This window comes from Trichosurus vulpecula, chromosome X (genome assembly GCF_011100635.1).
Source record: "Trichosurus vulpecula isolate mTriVul1 chromosome X, mTriVul1.pri, whole genome shotgun sequence".
Classification (NCBI taxonomy): domain Eukaryota; kingdom Metazoa; phylum Chordata; class Mammalia; order Diprotodontia; family Phalangeridae; genus Trichosurus; species Trichosurus vulpecula.
This window is the reverse complement of record NC_050582.1, coordinates 41,502,176-41,523,448: the sequence shown is the minus strand read 5'-3', so window position 1 is coordinate 41,523,448 and position 21,273 is coordinate 41,502,176. Positions and strand designations below refer to the sequence as shown.

Sequence of the window (21,273 nt, the reverse complement as noted above, 5' to 3'; positions counted from 1 at the left end):
GGGGACGTGTGGGGGAGGGGCCAGCGGGGGGGGGAGGAGAGATGAAAAGAAACTATTGGGGGGAAGGTCTAGTTTCATGGGTGAGTCGGGGAGGTCCTGACTTTTGCGAAGAGTTCGGGGATCATCCCAGGTTTTAGGGGAGTTAGAGGGAAGCTAGGGGGAAGGGGGGAACTGGAGTAGGGTCCTGGGGGAGGGGGATCCTTCTGTGAGGGTTCACAGCAAGTCTTCGAGAGTTCCTCGAGGCCCTAATGTGGGGAGAGGTGTCTTTAGTGAAAGGGGCCGCTATCCAGGTAAGTAGCATCGAGTGAAAGGCGCCTGATTTGGGATCCTTGTGCGTTTGAACGTCTCTTTTTGTCCAGGAGTGGACCAGCCGGGCAAAAAATAAGTATCGAACGCCTGCTCTGTGTGAAACATTGTCTCCTCCGAAAAATCACACACGCACACACACACCCCTTTTTGGTGGTCTTACTGCCTCGAGAGTTACTCAGTCATGCATTTGGGGCTGCTGCGGGCTCTCTTTGTATTTCTGGGTTCCTAACTGGAAAATCCTCTCACTTGTCCTCTGAGCAGCTGCAGAAGACAGTAAAGAAAAATCTGATACTAACCAGCCCTCCAAATTCAAAGGCCCTTCCGGTACATTTTATTCATTTAGCACATTTTTTTCGAACCCACAAGTTTTCTCCGAATTCAGCTTCTCCGTAGTTGCAGATCTTACAATCACGTTTACATGTTGCTTTTACCTATCTGCCCTACAGCTTTGTTTTTCATGAGACTTCTAATTCGTCTGGATCCAAAAAATCATATGGTAAAAGTCCAATAAATGTTTGTTGAATTTCACTGAAAATAAAAATTAGACTGAATGTGATTCTCGGGCACTGAATGAACTGATTCTGTGCTCTTGAAGCTGGTGCTGTGCTCCTGAATGCTCTCCTTGATGTTTGGTTTACTTGCGGAACCAGGGTGCTACACAATGACCTAGGGAAATCACAAAAGCATTGATTTGCTACAATCTAACTGATCTAGCTCTTGTGTTCCGGACATTTAAATGATGTTTTGCAGTAAACAGTTGTAAGGCAAACAGTTAAAAGGACATTGAAGAACAAAACTTTTGAGGAAAAAGGCTCAGTTTCAGGGTGAGAGCATCCAACTTTGAGCTTTATATGCACACATACACAAAAGCTTTTTGGACTAAAAATAAATTCCCATCTGGCTATGAACCCCTTAATATAGGTTCTTGGCAAACCCCCAAATCTTCCTAGGTAGAGATCACAAATGTAGTGTTATGAGCTCAAAATCTGTATTTTATGACATATTGCTGGGGAGTCATTGTTTCCTCAATAAACTCCTTTTCAGGTTTTACAAGGTGGCTACAAAAATTTTAATGAAGTCTGTACATACAAGCTTTCAAGTTAGTGTGGAAAATCCCATTTTTTCCATATTTCAGGAAAATAACTTGATTAGTTTGATCCATACTTTGCCTATTTTTCTCCATATGAATCTAAACTAGTTTTGTGCTTTTTTTAATCTATAAATATTTTTATGTCAGTTGAATTTATGCCATCAGTTTATTCTTTCAGACTTTGTAGTCTGTGATACAAAGAGCAGCAGACTACCTAAATTATGAGGAAATTGACCCTTTCATAAGCTTAGAGGATTTAAAGACTAGATACCTTCTTTCAGAATAAAAAGTATTCACTTGTTTCTGGTTCCAGATCTTCTTCCTCGCAACCCAAAATAATTCTTTATTTGTCATAGGCCATTTTATGGCCAATGATGGGAATTTATAGAAACTACTTTAGAAATTAAATTCAACAAAAATGTCTATTATACAGATTGTCTATAATGTAGCATTCTTTCTTTGGGAGGGGAATATGGAGAATACAGGATGGTGGTTTTAGAATGATTGCTTGGGATCAAAAAAAAAATTTAGAATGTGACCATTAGATGGAAAATCTTGGGGTAATTTTTAAATTTTGATGTTTTTCATATTTATCCATGATAGATAATTTAAAGATTTTGGCAACTATACATAAACAGGGTAAAGCAGCTGTACACATACTTGCATGAACAAATGTGCAAATAGTTCTTTGGTTTTTCTTTTTTAGGGTTGATTTCTATCGGTTTCAAAGTATATCATGGTACCATGAATAAAGCATTTTTATCAATCATTAGGAATGCCATTTTAAAAATTGTGGTGACAGTAAGTTAGATTCAAAGCTCTTAAAACAGAAACTATTAGTTCCTTTTAAGTTTTAAATGTAAAGAAAACTACTAATAAATCAAGAAAAGAAAATATGTTTCTTTCTGGCATACTTTAACATTTGATATAATATTTTATATTGATGGGAAATGCTGCAAAGTTTATTAAAGTAAATTTGCCACACACACACCCCCCCCAAAAAATCCAACTGTCTTGTAATCATAGGTGGACAAGTACCCTTCAATAAAAGATAAGATATAGTGATGGTGATTATTTTAAAAACAAAATTCTTGAATGAAGTTACGTAGGATATGCTATATATTCAGAAAGCTGTGGACCCTGAACTGTTTAGTTAAATGTAAAATTTTACATTCTGTTGGATTTGAAATTGTAAAAAATTAATGTAATTGAAAGTCAAGACTTATCTTGAATGCTTTCTGCACAATGAAGTTGTGGCTCTAAATGGGATATTTTTCCCCTCTTTCCTTTGTTTCTAAGTATGCCATTTACTATCATTATTTTCCTTTAATTAAAATTAAGGTTCATTTGGAAAATTTTTCCACTTATTACTGTTGAAGTTTCTTCATTTAGGTCACTGTCATATTTTATCCCTAAGGCCTACCTAATTAACAATAAAGCTGTGAGTCACTGAAAGAGATTACAGTATTAATGTTTAAATCAGCAAGTTCTAAAATCCTAAATTTTTTTAGTGTGGTATTATTAACTTAAATTGTCCTTTACCATAGAAAAAGAAATACAGTGGAGTAAAAGTACTTCACAAAATAAACATTCAAGATATTTCTTTAGAATTGAAAATTTGAGTTATTAACAAAATAATTGCAGGAAAGTTGTTATGATTAGCAACCATGTAATAATCATAGCATAATGAGGGCCCTTTTTGGGAAAAGGAGTAATGAGATGTTTACCATTAATCTCTTTTTCACAGTATGATCATAAGTGAAGGCTCTGCTGGTCTCTCTGCCTTTAAATTATAGATCTGTATCCTTGTACCATTTCACGTCACACCTTTTAAAAATAGTTTCTAATTAATGTTACTGTGACTTGCTTCCTTATCTCTGAAAGCCTATATAAAGAAAAGATAAATTTATTTCACTTTCATTGTTTTATTGAGACATGAAGCTTAACTGTCTTCTGACTATTGTGAGTATAGAATGTTAGTCAATTATACTTTTTTTGGTTGTCATTGTATACTATGACCTGTAATTCTTTTTTTCCCTCCAGGAGCACCTAAATTTGCTTTTTAAAAAAATTACTATTTCTGTCAAAAGACACTGACTTTTTTTTATATCATATACATATAGGTCAAGTAGAGATGTTGTACACATAATTATAATATTTTCCCTTTTCCTTTGGGCTAAGTGATAGGTCCTCTTCCAGATTTTAAGATTCTAGAATTGTAGTTCAGGAGCTATTTCTATAAACTTTATCTGCGAGGTGTTCATTTGTGGTGCTCTTTGATTGTGGTCGCATCTTGTGCTTCAATATGAATTTATGTATATATTAGACAGATTTCTCAAAATGAGCGTCTTTTTTAATTATATGGCAAATACAAAAGAATTTAGACAAGGGGGCAATTTTAAGATGAAATGAACAGTTGTTGCCTTTTTTATTCTCTGTAGCATTTTTTGAGACTTAAAGTGGCATTCTAAAGGCAATTTAAAAATCATGTCAAGCTCAGTTGGACAGAAAAAAGGGTCTACAAGACAGCGCAAATGTGGCTTTTGTAAATCTAATAGAGACAAAGAATGTGGACAGTTATTGATATCTGAAAACCAGAAGGTGGCAGCACATCACAAATGTATGGTAAGTACAGTAAAAACACAAAAAGAAGTCATTCATTAGACTAGGAAAATATTAATTAGTGTTAAAATCGCAACTAACTCATATATGACTGACAACACACTGTTTTGATTAGAAATGTTCCCGTGTTGGGTTTTACTGTAATGTCTTGATAAAAGCTTTTAAAATGTTGTCTTTTGTATAACTTATAGCTTTTTTCGTCTGCATTGGTGACCTCACACTCTGATAATGAGAGTCTTGGTGGATTTTCTATTGAAGATGTTCAAAAGGAAATAAAAAGAGGCACTAAGCTGGTAAGTCAGTATGGACTGCCAAAGGTGAAATTTACTCATTTCATCATGTATGAAATTATTTGCTTGTTATGGTGTACCCTTTAAAAATTTAGCCTTTTTGTGGGCCATTGAAACCCAAGGTATGATAAATAACATAGACCAAATGTGGTGCAAAAGAGCTTTGAATATATATTTATATGTACATATGTTTATATATGTATATATGGCTTATTCAGATGTGTATAGTGTTCCTGTTTTCACAGAAAGAATAAGAATTTGGGGATAGACTAAGTATAATTAAAATTAGCCGATTAGTTAGTTTGGTGTAACGTGCAAAATTTTTTACACTAAACAAGTGGTCCGTCTGTGATTTCTTTTTCCCCATCATGAAATGCTGGTATATTTTGATCTCATAAAATTATTGTGACCAATGCAAATGAGAAAGATAATATAATTTTACTAAGAAGATGTTTATCATTGAATAAAAAACTTAATTTTCTGGCGATAGAGGATATCAAGTAATATTTGTGAAGTTAGCTATTTGAGATTTGAATAACTTCTGGGGAACTTTGTGGAAATTTCACTGGAGCCATACTAGTATAATAAACTAGCAGTTCTGCCATCTGTAAGATGACTGGGAAGTTGCTGTTGCCCATTGTTGTAGGAAAGTAGTGTTATCTCATTTAAAATTTCTGAAATGATGAAACGTTTCTAAGTCATTTCTCTTGTAATCTTGAAAATTTTACTCAAAAAATCTTTCTCACATTTGAGTATTTCTTGGTTTAGTCTCTTTATTAAAATAGGTTTTTGAAAGTAAAATGATTGATTGAATGTGCCTTTCCAGTGTCCCTCTCTAGTCCATCTTACACACAGCTGCCAAATTGGTGTTCCTGAAGCTCCCATCTGCCCATGGCACTCCCCTGCTCCAGAAGCTTCAGTGGTTTCCTGTTGCCTTTAGGATAAAACACCAGATCCTCTGACATTTAAAGCCCTTCATGGGCTGGCTCCAGCCTTCCTTTCCAGCCTGATTTCACATTACTCCCCCTTACACACCCTGGGTTCCAACCAGACTGGCCTGTTGCTATTTCCTGTACATGACATTCCATCTTCCCCACTCTGGTGCCTTTGCACAGGCTGGTCCTCCTTTTTGGAATGCTTCTCCCCCTTGGCCTTTTGGGATCCTTGGCTCCCTTCGGGGCTTACATCCAGTGCCACCTCTTACCCAAGGCCTTTCTGAGTCTCCCTAGTTGTTATCTCCCACCCTGTGACATTGCCTTACATTCATTTATCTGTACATGTTTTGTTCTCCAGTAGAATGTGAGCTCCTTGAGGGCAGTTTCATCTTGTTCTTTGTATCTTCGTTCTTTTCTGCTCATTGAATTATTGAAGGCACTTCTCTAGCTTACTGTCATATCACTGTTTTAAAGACAGAGTTAGCTCCAAAGAAGAGTGGTCTAGTTTGTCATCTAAGATCTGTTTCAGAATCTAAACAAATAGGCAGGCAATGAAATGGTGATGGGAGGAGGGAGATAATCATGATGTTGATCAGACAGGTATTTTGATGAGGCACGAAAAATACCATATCGAGGGATTAGGAAAAAGCAATTTTAGGAAATGTAGTCAAAGAAAGTTACTTTTGGTGGAGAGAAGGGTGGTAGGTCTTTTCTCCTTAGTCCCTCCTGTTAGGATCAGAATACAAATACTAATAGTCCTAAGTATTCAAAAAGCAAAACGTTTTCTATAATCTGATTTCATTTTTGAAAATAGAGAACGTTAAAAGACTTAAGTTTCTCTCATGCCCCTCTGAACTTTAGAGATCGTTGGAAAGTCCCATATTTAGGTTTTTTTTTTTTAAAATGACCTTCACTACAAGTTAGCTTAAAGAAAGGGAAGGTTTGCTGAAATATAGCAGCACTCTTTATCCTTTAGTCACATTCAGCTACAGTACAGCAGTGCTGTTTACTTGAACTCGTTTGAACCTTGAATGACATTACCTCTGTGTGTCTTTGTTACCACTGTACATGTTACTGAAATGTGAACATAAATACTGACTTGGGATGACTTACTCTCCATTGGCAGGACTAAGAAGCCACAACTTTATTTTAACTTCAGGAACCCTTAAGTCACTGCAGTAGGCATTGTATTCCTATTGTTAATTGAGGCACCACATATTTCACTTAAGATAAGTTTGATGAGAATTTTAGCTACTTGGGCCTCTCTTTGTGAAGGGTACATAAGAGGATCTTAAAGACAACATAGCCACAGTCTTGTAAATGGTGTGAATCAGTATAAGGGTCTTGACATTATACCATAAAAAATTATTGGTGGAAGGGAGGCTCCTAGTGGAGTGGGCCATAAAATCATTTTTTAAATCTCTTTATCTTTTCATGAGATAAGAGGAAAAAAATCAAACTTAGCTTCTTGACTTTGGGGATGTGGTGTCACAGGCTAAGGAAAACCTTGTTCTGTACGTTCTTCAAGAGGTCTGGGTTCTAATATTAGCTCAGTTCCTGACTCACTTTGTAACCTTGTATAAGTCATTGAACTTCTAAGTTTTAGGGGTAAATTGAGGATAATATTAACCATGTCACACTCTCCTACTCAATAAACTTCAGGGGCTCCCTGTTCCCTCCAGGAGGAAATATAAAATCCTCTTGTTTTTTAAAGCTCTTCATTACCTGGCCTTTTCCTCTCTTTCCAGTCTTTATTCCCTTCCACGTACCCTGCAGTCTGGTGACACTGGTCTCTTTGCTGTTCCTTGCACAATAACACACTCCATTTCCTGACTCCCAGCATGTTGCTTATGCCTGCCAACTCTCTCGTTCCTCATCTCTGCCTCCTGGCTTCCTTCAAGTCTCAGCTAAAATCACACCTTCCACAAGACCTCCTTTAATGCTAGCGCCTTTGCTCTGAGATTATTTCTAATTTATCATGAAAATATTTTTTGTACATAGTTTTCATGTTGTCTTCCTCCATTAGACTGTGAGCTCCTTGGGAGCAGGGACTATCTGCCTTTCTTTGTATTTCCAGTGCTTAGTGCAGTACCTAGCACACAGTAAGTGCTTAATAAATGTTTGTTGACTGACTGACCACTGCCTACTAAACAAGTATATTCCTGTGGAGATGAAACACTGCTTGTACTTTCAGACTTAACTAATATATTAATTAAATTTACTGGCCTGAAAAAAACCAAGTATATTGTGATGCTGAATAATTTGGTGCTGCATAAAAGGCAAAGTATTACCTTTTAAAGGCTATTCTGGTCTTTATATCTTCTTGATTCTACTCCTACAATATCTCTGGCATTCACCCATTTCTCTCCACTTACACAGCCACCACCGTAGCCCAGGCCTTCATCTCCTCTCGTCTAGACTGTTAAAATAGTCTCCTGCCTCTAAGCTCTTCCCTCTTTAATCCATTCTCCACAAAAATGATATTCCTGAAGCAAAGGCCTGATTGCCCCACTCAGAAAACTCCAGTGACTCCCTATTGCCTCCAGGGTCAAATGTGAATTCCTTTGTTTGGCATTTAAAGCCCTTCCAGTCCAGTTCTCCTCTAGCTTTCCAGTCTTATTACTCCTTTTATTCACTCTATAATCCAGCCACTTTCCCTGGATTGTGGAGCCACTGGAGTTTTCTTTGAACACCACACTCAATTTCCCACATATTTCTGTGCCTTTGCCTAGGTATCCCCCTTGCCCAGGATGCATTCCCTCCTCACCTCTGCCTCTTAGAATCTCTCACTAGCTTCCTTCAAAGCTCAACTCAAATAACACCTCCTAAGGCCTTTCTTGATTTCTACCTATTCCCCCCTCTAGCTGCTAATCCCTCCTATCTCAGTTACCTGGTATTTACTGAATTGTACTTGTTTCCTCTGAGTGAATGGAAGCTTCTTAAGGGCAGGGACTATTTGGTTTTTGTCTTTGCAACTTTAGACCCTAACAGTGTCTGGCATTAGTAGGTACTTAATAAATGCTTGTTGGTTGATTTTTATATCTTACCACTAGTAGCTACTGGATATCACTGAGAATACTGTTGAGCCTATGTGTGGTAAGAATAAAATATTGCTCACACACACACACACACACACACACCACCCCTTCCCATAGTAACTAGATAGAATAGTCATTTCTCAAGCATCTTTTATAATAAGGAACCAGGGGATAGCCCAGACAAATAAAATCCACATATAATTTAAAGTCTCTTTACTTCCACCAAACCTTGAAGTGCTAGCAAGTAGCAAAATTGACAAACTACAGTTGCTTTATCTTCAGTGAGCAATAAAAAGGCCAAAATCAGTCAGAAGGACAGAGCATCTGTGTAATTGATCCACTGGATAAACAGTGGCTTCCTCTCCCCCAGCCCCCCAAGTTGACTTTTTTTGTGTGTGAGACATTTCACCGTGTGAGCATGTCTATTGTCAGCACAGCAGGCTGCCTGTTCATCTGTGTTTCTAGGCGCATGGGTGCCAGTTGAAAGCAATTACCTCTGGAAAAGAACAAAGGCTTTTGAGCTTAGCTGCTTTCTAAAATGGCCTGCACCTGGTATTGCTCAGGCACCTTTGGGAAAGGAAAAAGATAGATGGGTACCCAGAGTGGAGAAAGTGGCTGGAGCTTAAGAGGAGCAGAGCTCCTGACTTGCATCTGCCCCTTAAGAATGGATGGCCCCATAATAACTTCCCTTCCTTCTCAGCTGCTGATATTTGGGATGTCCTCATTTTCCTTCTTTGTTATTCCAAACCCTGCTTCTTAGGATTATAGATTTATAGCTGGAAGGGACCTTAGAGTTCACCTAGCCAACCCCCTTATTTTCCAGATGACAGGTTAAATTGCTTCATTGTGGTCACAAAAGTAGTAAGTGGCAGAAGCCAAATTTGAATACTGGTCCTCTGACTCCAAATCCAGCTCTCCTTCCAGTACACTGTGGTATCTGGTACAGGTTGGGGTCTTCGGGACAAGCAAAGGGGAAAGAATAAATGATGAGGCAAGGTTTCTCTACTCTGCCTTCTTGTTCTGAAGCGCCAATGTCACTGGCAGAGCCTAGGGGTGATCTCTTAGGGAGCAACCATAGAGTAAAAAGATTGCTAGACTAGGATTTGACAGGCCTTGCTTTTAGCCCCATCTCAGTCACTGTGTGGCCTTGTGAAAATTGTCTCACTTCTGAAGGCCTCAGTTTCCTGATCTATATGAAATGAGGGGTTTGGACTAGATCGGGGGTTCTGAACTTTTGTATGTGTCATGGACCCCTTTGGCAGTCTTCTGAAGCCTAGAGACTCCTCAGAAGGTTTTTAAATGCATGAAATAAAACACATAGGATAACAAAGGGAACCAATTATATTGAAACATAGTTACCAAGATATTAATAAAACAAGTTCATAGAGTCCAAGTTAACCTGTAGACTAGGTGATTTCCTAAGGTCCTTTCTAGAGCTAGGATTCTTTCTCATGACTGTTACTTAATATCCCCAGCTTCCCTAGGGAACCCTCTGAATTTGTTAGTATCTTGAAAATGTAGGTGATCTTTTGTCTATTCAAAGATATACATCACCTCAGTATACCTCTGACAGTAGAAAGCAAACGGGCCAATCCCCAAGGCCCTCAGAATAAAAAGTGCTGGTAGAGTTAGTCCAAGATAGATTTACAGCAGGAACCCCACTTCTTTACTGTATTCTCCCCTTCCACACTGCCCCATCTGAGGGGTCTGACCCAGGCCATGGATTCTGCCAGCAGTTATTTGGAGCTGGAGATAAGGGAAGAAGGGAATAAGAATTTATTAATTGCCTACTATGTGCCAGGCACTGTGCTTAGTAGCTTATTAATATTATCTCATTTGATCCTCATAACAACCCTGGGGAGGTCAGTGGTGTTATCATGCCCATAGGTAAGTGGCTTGCCCAGGGTCTTCCTGACTCCAGACCCAGTGCTCTGGCCACTTAGCTGCCTCAGGATAGTGCCTCATCTTACTGCCTAGGAGAAGGGGGCAAGGGGAGATGGGTGGTCAAATAAAGTCACTGAGTTCCTGAAAAATAAAAATGGTGAGCTGTTATCATTATCTTTCTGCAAGGGCTTATTAGGGATGAAAAATATGTTTTTGAACCACACTGGCTGGAGAGCTCCTGGGCAATTAATTTAACCTCTCAGTGTTCAGGAGAACTCTGAGGCTCAAAGTTACCCATATGTTGTTATTGGTATCACTGAAAGCATTTTCCACACCAGACGTTGCACATACAAGTGAAATCACAGGTCCAGACTTCTTCAAAATATATTAGATGCTCTCAGATAAGTGGACTTCGTGAGCTAGTCTGGGAACCTTACCTTACCTTACCAACATTGTTTTGCTGGGGAAATTCATTCTAAGTTCCAAACAATGGACTTAGAAACTTTCAGAATGCAACTTGTTGGTAAATTGGGCATTCTTCATATTATGCTCTAGCTGTAGTGGCAGTCGCCTAGAAACATTGAATAGGGTTTTTTGCTTAGACGTTGACCCTGGCTAAGAAATGTGGCTTCCAGAGAAAGATAGTAAAACATTCTGTATTAATGCTATCTTTACTTTTTTGAGGTGGTTGGGAAGCAGACCCTGCTTCAGCAGTATGTCGGAAGTACATTTTTCCCTAGATGAAGCTAAGTGATAGGATCATTATTATGTCTGCCTTATATAAATGACAAACCGGTTATCAAGATGAGAAAAAGCACAGAACCTTAGAATCCAAGAATAAAAAAGTAGCTGAGAAGTTGATTCAATTCTGCCCCCTTGCCTCTAGGCATAAATTGGATTGATCAAATCTAGATAAAATTATTGTCTGTGGCATTCTTAAATATTTCTGGGAAGTGAGATTGTTATTTTCCCAAGATAATAATATTCTTCATTATATAGAAGTTTCGTGTTATGTATAACCTAAATAACTTTTTCTCTCTGTAATTTATAGCTGTTTGCTGAGTATTAAGCATCTTCTATGTGCACTGGATTGTGCTGGCCACTAGGATTGCAAAGATGAAACCAGGCATAGGCCCTTTGCTGACAGACCTTAGAGTCTAATTGGGATGAGGGAATGGGGGAAAGGAATAAGACAAACATGCAAATTATGAACACTAGTTAATACATAAGAAGTGCATAAAAGGACAAATAGATTGTCATGAGAGGTTTGAGAAGTGAGCGATCACTTAGAGCTAGAAGTGACCTGGGAAGAATTTATGGAAGAGGTGATACCTGAGATGGGCCTTGAGAGAAAGACGAAATATGGGAGATAGGCCATTCTAGGCATGGACACAGCATGACCAAGTTACAGAGGCAAGAAAGGAAAGAATGAGATGAGGGAACTGATGAGTAGCCTTGTTTGGCTGAAACATAGATTACATGCTGAGGAGTCTGCAATTAAGTCTGGAACGTAGGTTGGGAGTCGTATAATGAGGGACTCTGAATGCCAATATTAGAATAACTAAAGGTTTCGAGCAAAGGTGCGATATGATCAGACCCCCATGTGTTGGGAAGATTATTCTGGCATCTATGTGAAGGATGTGTTGAAGATAGGAGAAGACTAGAGGCAGGAAAACCAATCAGTTGGGGCCACAGTGAGGATGCTTCCTCTTGAAAAGCTAGGATGGAAATTGAGACATAGGGGAAGAGATGAGCTGGGTGGATAGAGTAGTAGTACTGCGCTCTGGTTAACTGAAGGTTCAGCGCAGACCCTTTTGTGTTTTAACCCTGTTGCAAGTTTGAGAAATATTTGTCTGTATTCCTACCCTATAAGTATATTGCAGTGAACTTTTCACCTTTGGTTGGGAATCATGAAGTACCTTGGCCTCATCATTTTTAACATTACATCTCATTGCTATTACTATAGCTTCAGTCATACGAGGTATAGGAAATTGACCTGAATATATCCACTGTATATTCTGGAAATCAGTTTTCCTAGTAATTTTTCCCCTTTTTACCATCAACACCTACAGCTAACTGAAGATTCTGATTAGTCCAAATTTTGCTATAGGTTACTTGCTTGAGAAATTTGAAAGAAAAGCAATGTAAGTGGAAGGAGCAATTGAGGGGGAAAAGACATTTTTGAGAGCCCAGTGTTAGAAACCAAAGCGTTTGATGGTTTCTTCAGCCTTTCCTCATCTAGCTGTCTGTCATTTTGGGAAATACTGCAGCAGTTAGGTGCCATGTAAAGTAAATAACTGAACTCATCCCATGTTCATTCAGTAAGCATTCACCTCCCTTTTTTACACAGAAAGTCATTTAGAAGTCCCTCTGGTCCCTCTTACAAACTCTTTGATTGTTGTTTTGGACTATATATTTTTTAAGTTAACTAACTAGGTCTTTAAAAGTCCATTATAGAGTGAGTTTTTAGGGTAGGCATAATTTATGATCAGTTTACTTAGTTTAAAATATATAGCATCAAATGGAGCTTTTCTTATTTTGATTTTAACATACATTTTTAATGCAGATGTTTTGCTTATCTACTTATGCTAAAAGATACATTACTTTATGATTTCTGAAGATAATTTAGAAGGAATAGCTAGGAAGGCAGAGACAAGAGCTTTGAGAGGTCCAATGAGATTAAAAACTGGGCCATTGATTATTACTGGCTAACTTATTTTTTAAAAATCATAAATATTTTCTAAATTACCTTTTCAAAAAATCTTACAACTCATATGATTACACACTTAAGAGCTTTTGTTGTTTAGTCCTATCTGACTATTATGTGGCCCCTTTTAGAGTTTTCTTGGCAAAGATACTGGAGTAGTTTGCCATTCCCTTCTCTAGCTCATTTTACAGATGAGGAAACTGAGGATAAATGACTTGCCTGAGGTCACACACATAGTAAGTGACCAACCTAGGATGTGAACCTAGGGTATCTGACTCTTGGAATCTCATAGATAATTTTCACATGAAATTGATGACTTTTAGTTTTCAGTTATTTTGCTTAATGGAAGTCAACTCAATGGCATTTAGAATCCAAAAATAATAATAATTACCATTTACACTGCACAAATACTTCTTGGGAAGGAAAGTATGTTTCGCCAGGTGGGAGAGGAGGGTATGTCATTGAATATGGGTACGCCTGATGTATTTATTCTTAGACATTGCCATTGCCAGTCAGAGTGTAAAGTAGATTTGGGGCACAGTGAGTAGAGCAGTTGAGGTGGAGCACTGGTTTTTATTAGGTAAGTAGTAAGGGATGAGGACTTTGAATCTCCGGCTAACAAGTTAAGGCCTGATCTTGTCACAAATTACCATCACAACAGCTGAATTCAGACTTTTGAACAGGGTAAATGACTTACTGTCAATACATTTCTACAGATCTCAATAACTCTTCTGTAACACATTTGCAGCTATTTCGGCAGATGTGAATTGAAAATTTAAATTTCTTTTCCTTTGGCTGTTTTGTTTCTTTCAAACAGCTGTGGGTAGGCTGGATAGTTTAGAAAATTGTTGGTATGCTCTCAGTTTCTTCACGCTCTTGAATTGACTGTGGATACTGCATGAAACCAGTGCTCCCGAACGCTGGTTAAATAACATGTCTATGTAGATACATACCAGTCCTTTCAACAAAATCATTATCATCCTCACCCCAGAAGATAAACTGATAGCAAATAAAAGCAACAAAATTTTCCATTCACTTGCTTCAAGTAATTTAAACCATTTAATTGTGGCAAGTTTAGCTGCATAACCATGCCTGAAATCTTTTAGCACATTTTAGACTTTCTCTCTTTGTTATTATTTTCAACAGAGATGAGTACTCAAAAGTATTTGCCATGTTTCACCCATTTTATGTTGCTCTCCCTATTTTTGCATGTCAACAAAATAATTTATTTTTTCAAAATGATTATACCTCAATACATCACATTATTTGTATGGGCAACAGCAGTAGCTCTGCTATTACTGCCTTTGAGCAAGTCATTTATACTCAGTGGGCCTCAGTTTCCCCCTCTCTAAAATGCATCTTTAGACTGGATGACCTTGAAGGTCACTGCTAGCTCTTAATTCTATGATCCTCCAAGACAGCATGACTAGACCAATTCGAATGACTCAGTCACAAGCTGCCTACTGAAGAAACCATCAAGAATTACATTATAGTGGCTTTTTTTCCCTATGGGAATTCCAGAAGTAACACTGAGGTTCCTGTAGTATTTTGGCAAATAGAGCATTTGGCCTAATATAACATTAATATAGTAGCTCCCAAATGTCCAAGATTCACCTATAATAAGGAGTTGTTTTATTATAACATATATTAACACATTAATGTGTTTTAAAATGATAGATTGGATAATAGTTGGAAGATTGGAAAACAAGCTTTACTGAATGCATAATCATCTCTAGTTCACAAGAGTGTCTTAAGGGAATAGTTTTTTGAAATACAATAGCTAACATTTATATAGTGCTTACTATGTGCCAGGCACTGAGCCAAGCACTTTACAATTATCTCATTTGATCTTCACAACCACCCTGGGAGGCACCCATTCTTATTTTACAGTTAAGAAAACTGTGGCAAGCAAAGGTTAAGTGACTTGCCCAGGGTCACACAGCTAATTATTGTCTGAGGGTGGATTTGAACTCAGGTCTTCCTGACTCCAGGTCTAGTGCTTTATCCATTGTGCCACCTAGCTGCCAAATATTAACGGGTACGTTCTTTATATTAGAATTAATGAAAAGGAATGTTACCATCAAAGACAAGGACAAGGGAAGTGTTCACAAGTTCATTTAATGGCTTATAATCTCATCTAGTTAAAAAAATCCTCAGTAAAATAAAACAAAGTTCCAAAATACTTAATTGTAATGAATTTTTTTTACTCTTTAAAAACAACACACTTTTTAAAAAGTAGGGCAGTTAAGAGTTAACTATTCATGGGAGCAGTCGGAAGATGAGGTGTTATTAACCATGTAAACTTATGTGCATTTGACCTTAAGATATGATGTGACCATTAAGTATTGTAGACTGTTGAAATTGAAGAAGTTTCATTATATATGTAGCTAGCTAAACTTCAAATATCTTTGAGGTATTAAATATTAAACCAACTCCCCTACAGCCACCCCTGAAAAATGGATAGCTTACTAGGTTTCCATATCCTTTATGATGTCTTTTTCTGAAAAGTCCCCAACTTTAGTGCTAGTTTTTGCCCAAAGATAGGATTGAGTTTGTGTTCTTCTATGAGAAAAGTTATTTTTATGATAAAGGGTAGTTTTCCTTGCATGTCGTTTTGTGTAGTTTTGTTCATCTGGCGAGGTTCTTCACCTAGGACCTTGGAACTTGTGTAATTTTTAAAAATACTTCGCTAATTGTATTTCAGAGTAATTGGTTTCCTTTGTATAAAATAATCCTATGTATTTTATCTTATACATTTAAAAACATTATTCTGAGGAGAGTTCCATGAACTTTATGAGCCTCCTAAAGGGGTCCATGGCACAAAAAAAGGTTAACTCTTAATCTAAATGAATCCTTGCTTGTAGAACAGTGGGGGGCAGGGGGCGGGGAAGGGTCATAAACCCCTTTTGTAATCATTATTATTCTGGCTACATAGCTTTCTATATGAAGCTTCACAGTAACAGCGTAGACTTTGTCACTTGTTGACCAGAAAGCAGAAAATGACTTTACAATTGACATTAATTGGAAATTATTTCCAGGAGGGAAGGACCAAGAAAGGAAATAACATTGTTAGTTTGAATATTGCATTGACTCACCTGTTTTCCTTTATGGAAATTGATGTGCCTCTAGTTTAATCATGTCATGGTCTAAACAAATTCTTACATACTAATAATATTCATGGGGGGGGTGTTTTTTGTGTGTTTTGCTCTAGATGTGCTCTTTATGCCATTGTCCAGGAGCAACAATTGGCTGTGATGTGAAAACGTGTCGCAGAACATATCATTACCACTGCGCATTGCATGACAAAGCTCAAATACGAGAGAAACCTTCACAAGGAATTTACATGTAATCATTTTTTTATATTTACTCTCTGTAAAGAAATCTCCAAAAATCTGCAAGTCTTCTCTATATAGCCAAACATATCCTCTGGAGGTCCTTTAACTATATGGAATTCACTGCACAGAGGAAAACTGTAGGAATTTTAATACTTAGCTCTTAACCTAACTCTCTCATGGTTGTGAAGAGTACAACATCTTGCTAGTTTTATTAATTGAAAATGAGCTTAATATCATTTGCTTACTTGATAATTTTAACCTCTTCATTTTACAGGGTTTATTGCCGAAAACACAAGAAAACTCCACATAACTCTGAAGGTAAAACTGTCCAACCATTTTCTAGTTTCAAGAAGATGCATTAATTGAGTGAATTGGATTGAACTAATACATATTGTTAAGATATGTTTGAAAATCCTAAATGGAGTTGGAAGAATTAAGTAAAGCGTTAGGATAAATTTAATATACAGAGTGAAATGATGAGAATTCTTGAGTAAACATCTGTCCTAAGGTTCTTGTTGAAGGTGATATGCTATTCTTTAGGAAGAAAGTTTTTGGTGGATGATTTATATGTGCAGGTAAGTGAATTGGTAGATTTTTAAAGTAGTAATTAGGATTACTGTTGACCATAATATTTCAATTATTGTAAAATATGTTGAGATTCAGAAGATCAATAGTTTCTAAGATTGTCAAACCCATTAAGTTAAAAATCACATTATGATACTTTTTTTTTTAAAAAAAGCATTCTAACCAGCGGCATGATCCAGCAGAATATGAGTAAACTTATGGTATATACTGATTTTCCCTTTTAAGTTTATATAAAACTGGATAGTCGGGTTTCTGTGTGCTTAAGCAAATTGCACATGATTTTTGGAAAGCATGGAAAGCAACAGCTTTGATTTATTCTATATTGTCAATATAAAATGCTCTTAAGTTTAATCAGGAATTGTATTTAATTTTATTCTTACCACCTAGATTTTGGGGGTTCCAGACTTGTGATATCATTGGTATGGAGAAACTCCTTTGATTAATGCAGACCAGCAATTTATCTGTAATTTCTAGTCTCAAAGAGTTGCCCACGAGCATCAAGAGGTTTGATAACTTAGCCATGGTCGGTCATATAACAAGTATGTGTCTGAGGCAAGATATGACCCCAGGACTACCTGATTCTATGGTCAGCCCCTTAGCACCACATCACTTTTCCTCCCACAATTTAGGTCAGTGATATAAACAATTGATAGTTCTCTTTCGTAGCCCCAAATACAAATCAAAATGATTTAAGTACTCTTATCTCTTTGGAATTTTTGTCTTTTATAAATGACTTACTGTCCATTTGTGACTATAGTACAACTATGCCAGTTAAATTAGAAGTCTCATTTGATTTAGAATAACTTTAACTTTTATGGATATAAGGAAGTATGTTGACTGGTGACCTAGATGTCCAGAGGTATTGATTATCAAGATTACCAGAATTAACTGTTCCCTGCAAGGTAGATTGTAGGTAAGTGATTGGCACAGAGTACTTTTGTAGCATAAATGAATTTAGATTTATAAACTTTTCTGAATTTTAATTTAAAATGAGAATTGGAATTTAAAACTTTTTGTTATGACTATAGAGAATACCCATTTTTGCTGCTGCTGTGAATTTTATCAGTCTGTTTATTCAAAAACATTGCCTAATAGAGACTGGTTCCTTTTTACCTTGGGGAGGGGGTTATTTCTTGGTTTGCTGGTGTGGGATATTGTCATCATATGATAAAGAAAAGAAGGAACTGTTTTTGTTCTGTTTTACTGTTTTGAGAAAACAAATTTAAGGTCTGAGGAATGATTTTGAATACCTCTCTATGCAGCAGGAATATTTATCCAAGAGTAAAGGAAAGAATGTGTTCAAACTTCCCTGAACAGCCTTTTTTAGTAGGAGAAGTCCTAAGCCATCCTTCTCATCCTCCCCAAAGTCTATCTTATTTCCACGAAAGCAAGAAAAACTGTTTTTAGTTAAATGCTTACTGTATTTTATAGTAAGATTGTTCGGTTTGATACAGCAATAGATATATATATATTTTAGCTAGGTACAGTATAGGCCCAGCCTACCTTGGTTTGGAGAGAAAGACAAGTCACCAGGTTGGCCATAGGGTAATGGATTTTTTCAGTCACAGCAACTCTTGAAGAGAATCCCCTTTATCTTAGAGAAACTTTGATCTGTATTAGCGGAAGGAGTATTCATACTGATGAAATCACAGATCCTTGAGGTAGTGAAATAAGAAGGTAGTCTATATATACTGCAGAAGACAAACACAAAAGAGGAGCTATGGTTAAGTTTATTTTACAAGACTCGGAGGTTAATTTTATTCTCTCTTTGGCCTAAATATAGACCGTACTCCTAAAGTAAGATCTTTGAAAGGAAAAGGGACTAAGGTGAATCCTAAAAATGAACAAGGCTAAGCTGCAGTAAGGTTGATAAAGGTATATCTTGACTTTAGCTTTGTTTCCATGACCATGACACAACATTTGTTTATATGAGAAAACAGAATCTACTTTGTGGTCTGGTTTCCAGGGATCTGTTGCATGAATGAACAAGTATTCTTTATAATAGGAATGCACTAGAGCCTTGTGTGCTAGCTTCATAACCATGTACTCTGTTGGATAGATAGACACTTTGCCAATACTTAAAATGGCTCATGTGTAGGCTATTTCAGCTTATTATATCAGGTCAGTTTGATATGAGATGATGTTAATTTTCCCACTTAATATAATAGAATTTTAAAAGTTAAACCTTGTAATTATATCACCAAGAGTCATGTGTTTAAGAACTTTTTAAAGTAATCTTTTTCTCAGTTACAAAGCTAGAAGAGTGGAAATAGTTTTGAGCTACCATTCTAGAATACTAGTCCTTGACATTTTACGAAGCTAAGCTTAGAAACTAAATGTATGTGACTCACTTGCTTGGTCTCCTGTTAGTTTGTTTTGTCAATACCTGTTCATAGGGACAGCCTGCTATGTAGATGACTTCCAATATGGCCCGTCTTGAAGAAGACATCATTACCTTTCCCCCTTCTCCATTTCTACTCACTGGCCTGTGCAAGCCAGCAAGAAATCAAGGCCTTTCTGGATTGGGCATTGGACAGAGAGCTGGGGGGTGGAGGGGCACAGAGAGAAAACCAGGGAAGAGGGAAACTTAGGCCTGAATGAGATGCCACAGTTAGGGGCCCTGGGTAACGAGGCGTTAGGGAGATAATCATGAAGGACACACTTGTATCTATCAGTTCAGTAAACATTAAGTGCTTACAAGACACTAGTGATACAAAGACCAAAATGTGAGGTCATCCTTACCCGCACTTCACAGTTTCCCCAAAGGCCTACCTAGCCTGTTGTTAGAACTAATACATACCATTGAAAATGAGCAGTGGTAATCAAAAGTATGTACTGTTCCACTAACATTATTTAGATCAAGGTGCTATTCAGGCTAGTTGTATCACTTCTTTTTCTCATCATTTTATGCTTTTTTTGTCTAGAACATTTAAGCATAATCATAGTGGTTTGGGGGCTTTGGGTTTTTGGTTTTTTCTGCCAGTGTTATCCTATTATTTTGGCAATAACTCAATCTTATTGTCAGGTTTCTTTTTAATTAGTGCTTTATTAATATTAAAGTGCTAAAAACCATTGCACATTAATTGAGCAACTACAGAGAACCTGACTCTGTAACGAGTACATTGAACTGTGTCAGTTGTTAGATAGCCACTCTTTTTTCATTTTCTACCACTCACCATAAGAATTACAGGCTTTTACGCTAGTGATTAAAGGGAGATTTAGCACGTCATGAATTTCTCATCTCTGATGGTGAGTGCTGTAATTCCTGTGTTGAGGCAGAAAAAAAAAAGTCACCCATTGTAAAGATACTCTTCTTTAAACTACCCACCCTAAGGATTTGTAGCAGATCATGATCACAAGTTCTACTTTAAACTGTCTTAACTCTAACTCTTCTGTAACACCATTTAAGACCTCCATTACTGACAGTAGCTTTAGAGAATTTCAAAAGTCCCATTTTATCACTACTGATCTCTGTATGGCCTGCATTGAAAAGTAATAGGCAGAATTTAAATTGCATATATGTGATTTTGTAATGTTTTAATAAAGTTAGGACATTTTATATCATCCTAGCAATGTGAGCAACTATGACACACTTGAATCCACTTAGTTAAATTCACCTTCAGTATCACATTAGGTTATTTAGTTATTGCACATACCCACAGAAAAATTGTCAGCCCACTCATTGGGCATTGACAAAATGTAAGGCCACTTGATAAAGGGCCCCCAGTGAAAACTAACATATGCCTTTTTCACTCATTTTCATTTTAAGGAAGCCAGGAATAACAAGACTCAGGGAAATTATTAGGAAGAGATGAAAGTATTGGGTTGGTCCCAGAATTTTCCCTCCTTGCCCATGTAACAAGGCTCAGTTTATTAAGAACTGCAGCAGCGTAAAGAGGCAGTATTTAGGAATTCTGAATTAAATACTGTATAGCCATTTGGACGAATGATTGAATTATCTCTTCTAGTTATCTAAATCTTGTGGAGGTAAATACAGATTCTGTTTGCAGTGTAGCTCCAGAGAGCCAGGCAGACTAGTTCAATAGGAAAAACTATGAGGCTCTATACTGAGCACTAAGAAAAATGTTAGCTGAGACTCAGCAGTCTGACTCAGGGAAGTTAGAGTATGATCTGTATGTCTTTGTGGCCATGCTGAAAGAGGAAAAACTAAGCTTTCCACCCAATTATTTCAATTTTCTCCCCTATTCCCTTTTAACTGTCCTTAATTGTTATAACTGCTATTATTCTGAGTGTCGCTTAAGTCCTAACTCAGATGCTTGCTAGCTAGGCAAGTCATTTTACTAACTCTATGAGCCTCAGTTTCCTCATCTGTAAAATGCATTTGATATTTGCACTACAATTACCTCACGTGACCACTGTGAAAAAAAAAAAGCCCTTTGTAAACCTTCAAGTCTCGGGTGAATGTGAGCTGCTGCATCTGCCCATGACATTTAGAAGTATGTAGGTCATTTCTGCCT

The 21,273-nt window shown here is 37.2% G+C and overlaps 1 protein-coding gene across 1 annotated transcript in view; it reads left to right on the top strand.

Annotated features, from left to right (window-relative positions):
• Positions 1–21,273, top strand: part of PHF6 (PHD finger protein 6) — a 33,634-nt gene that overhangs the window by 583 nt on the left and 11,778 nt on the right. Inside the window, exons 2-5 of the mRNA XM_036740040.1 lie at positions 3,841–4,024; positions 4,213–4,314; positions 16,087–16,220; positions 16,485–16,528. Coding sequence (XP_036595935.1) covers positions 3,887–4,024; positions 4,213–4,314; positions 16,087–16,220; positions 16,485–16,528 — 418 coding nt within the window. The 5' untranslated portion in view covers positions 3,841–3,886. The remainder of the gene's footprint in view (positions 1–3,840; positions 4,025–4,212; positions 4,315–16,086; positions 16,221–16,484; positions 16,529–21,273) is intronic.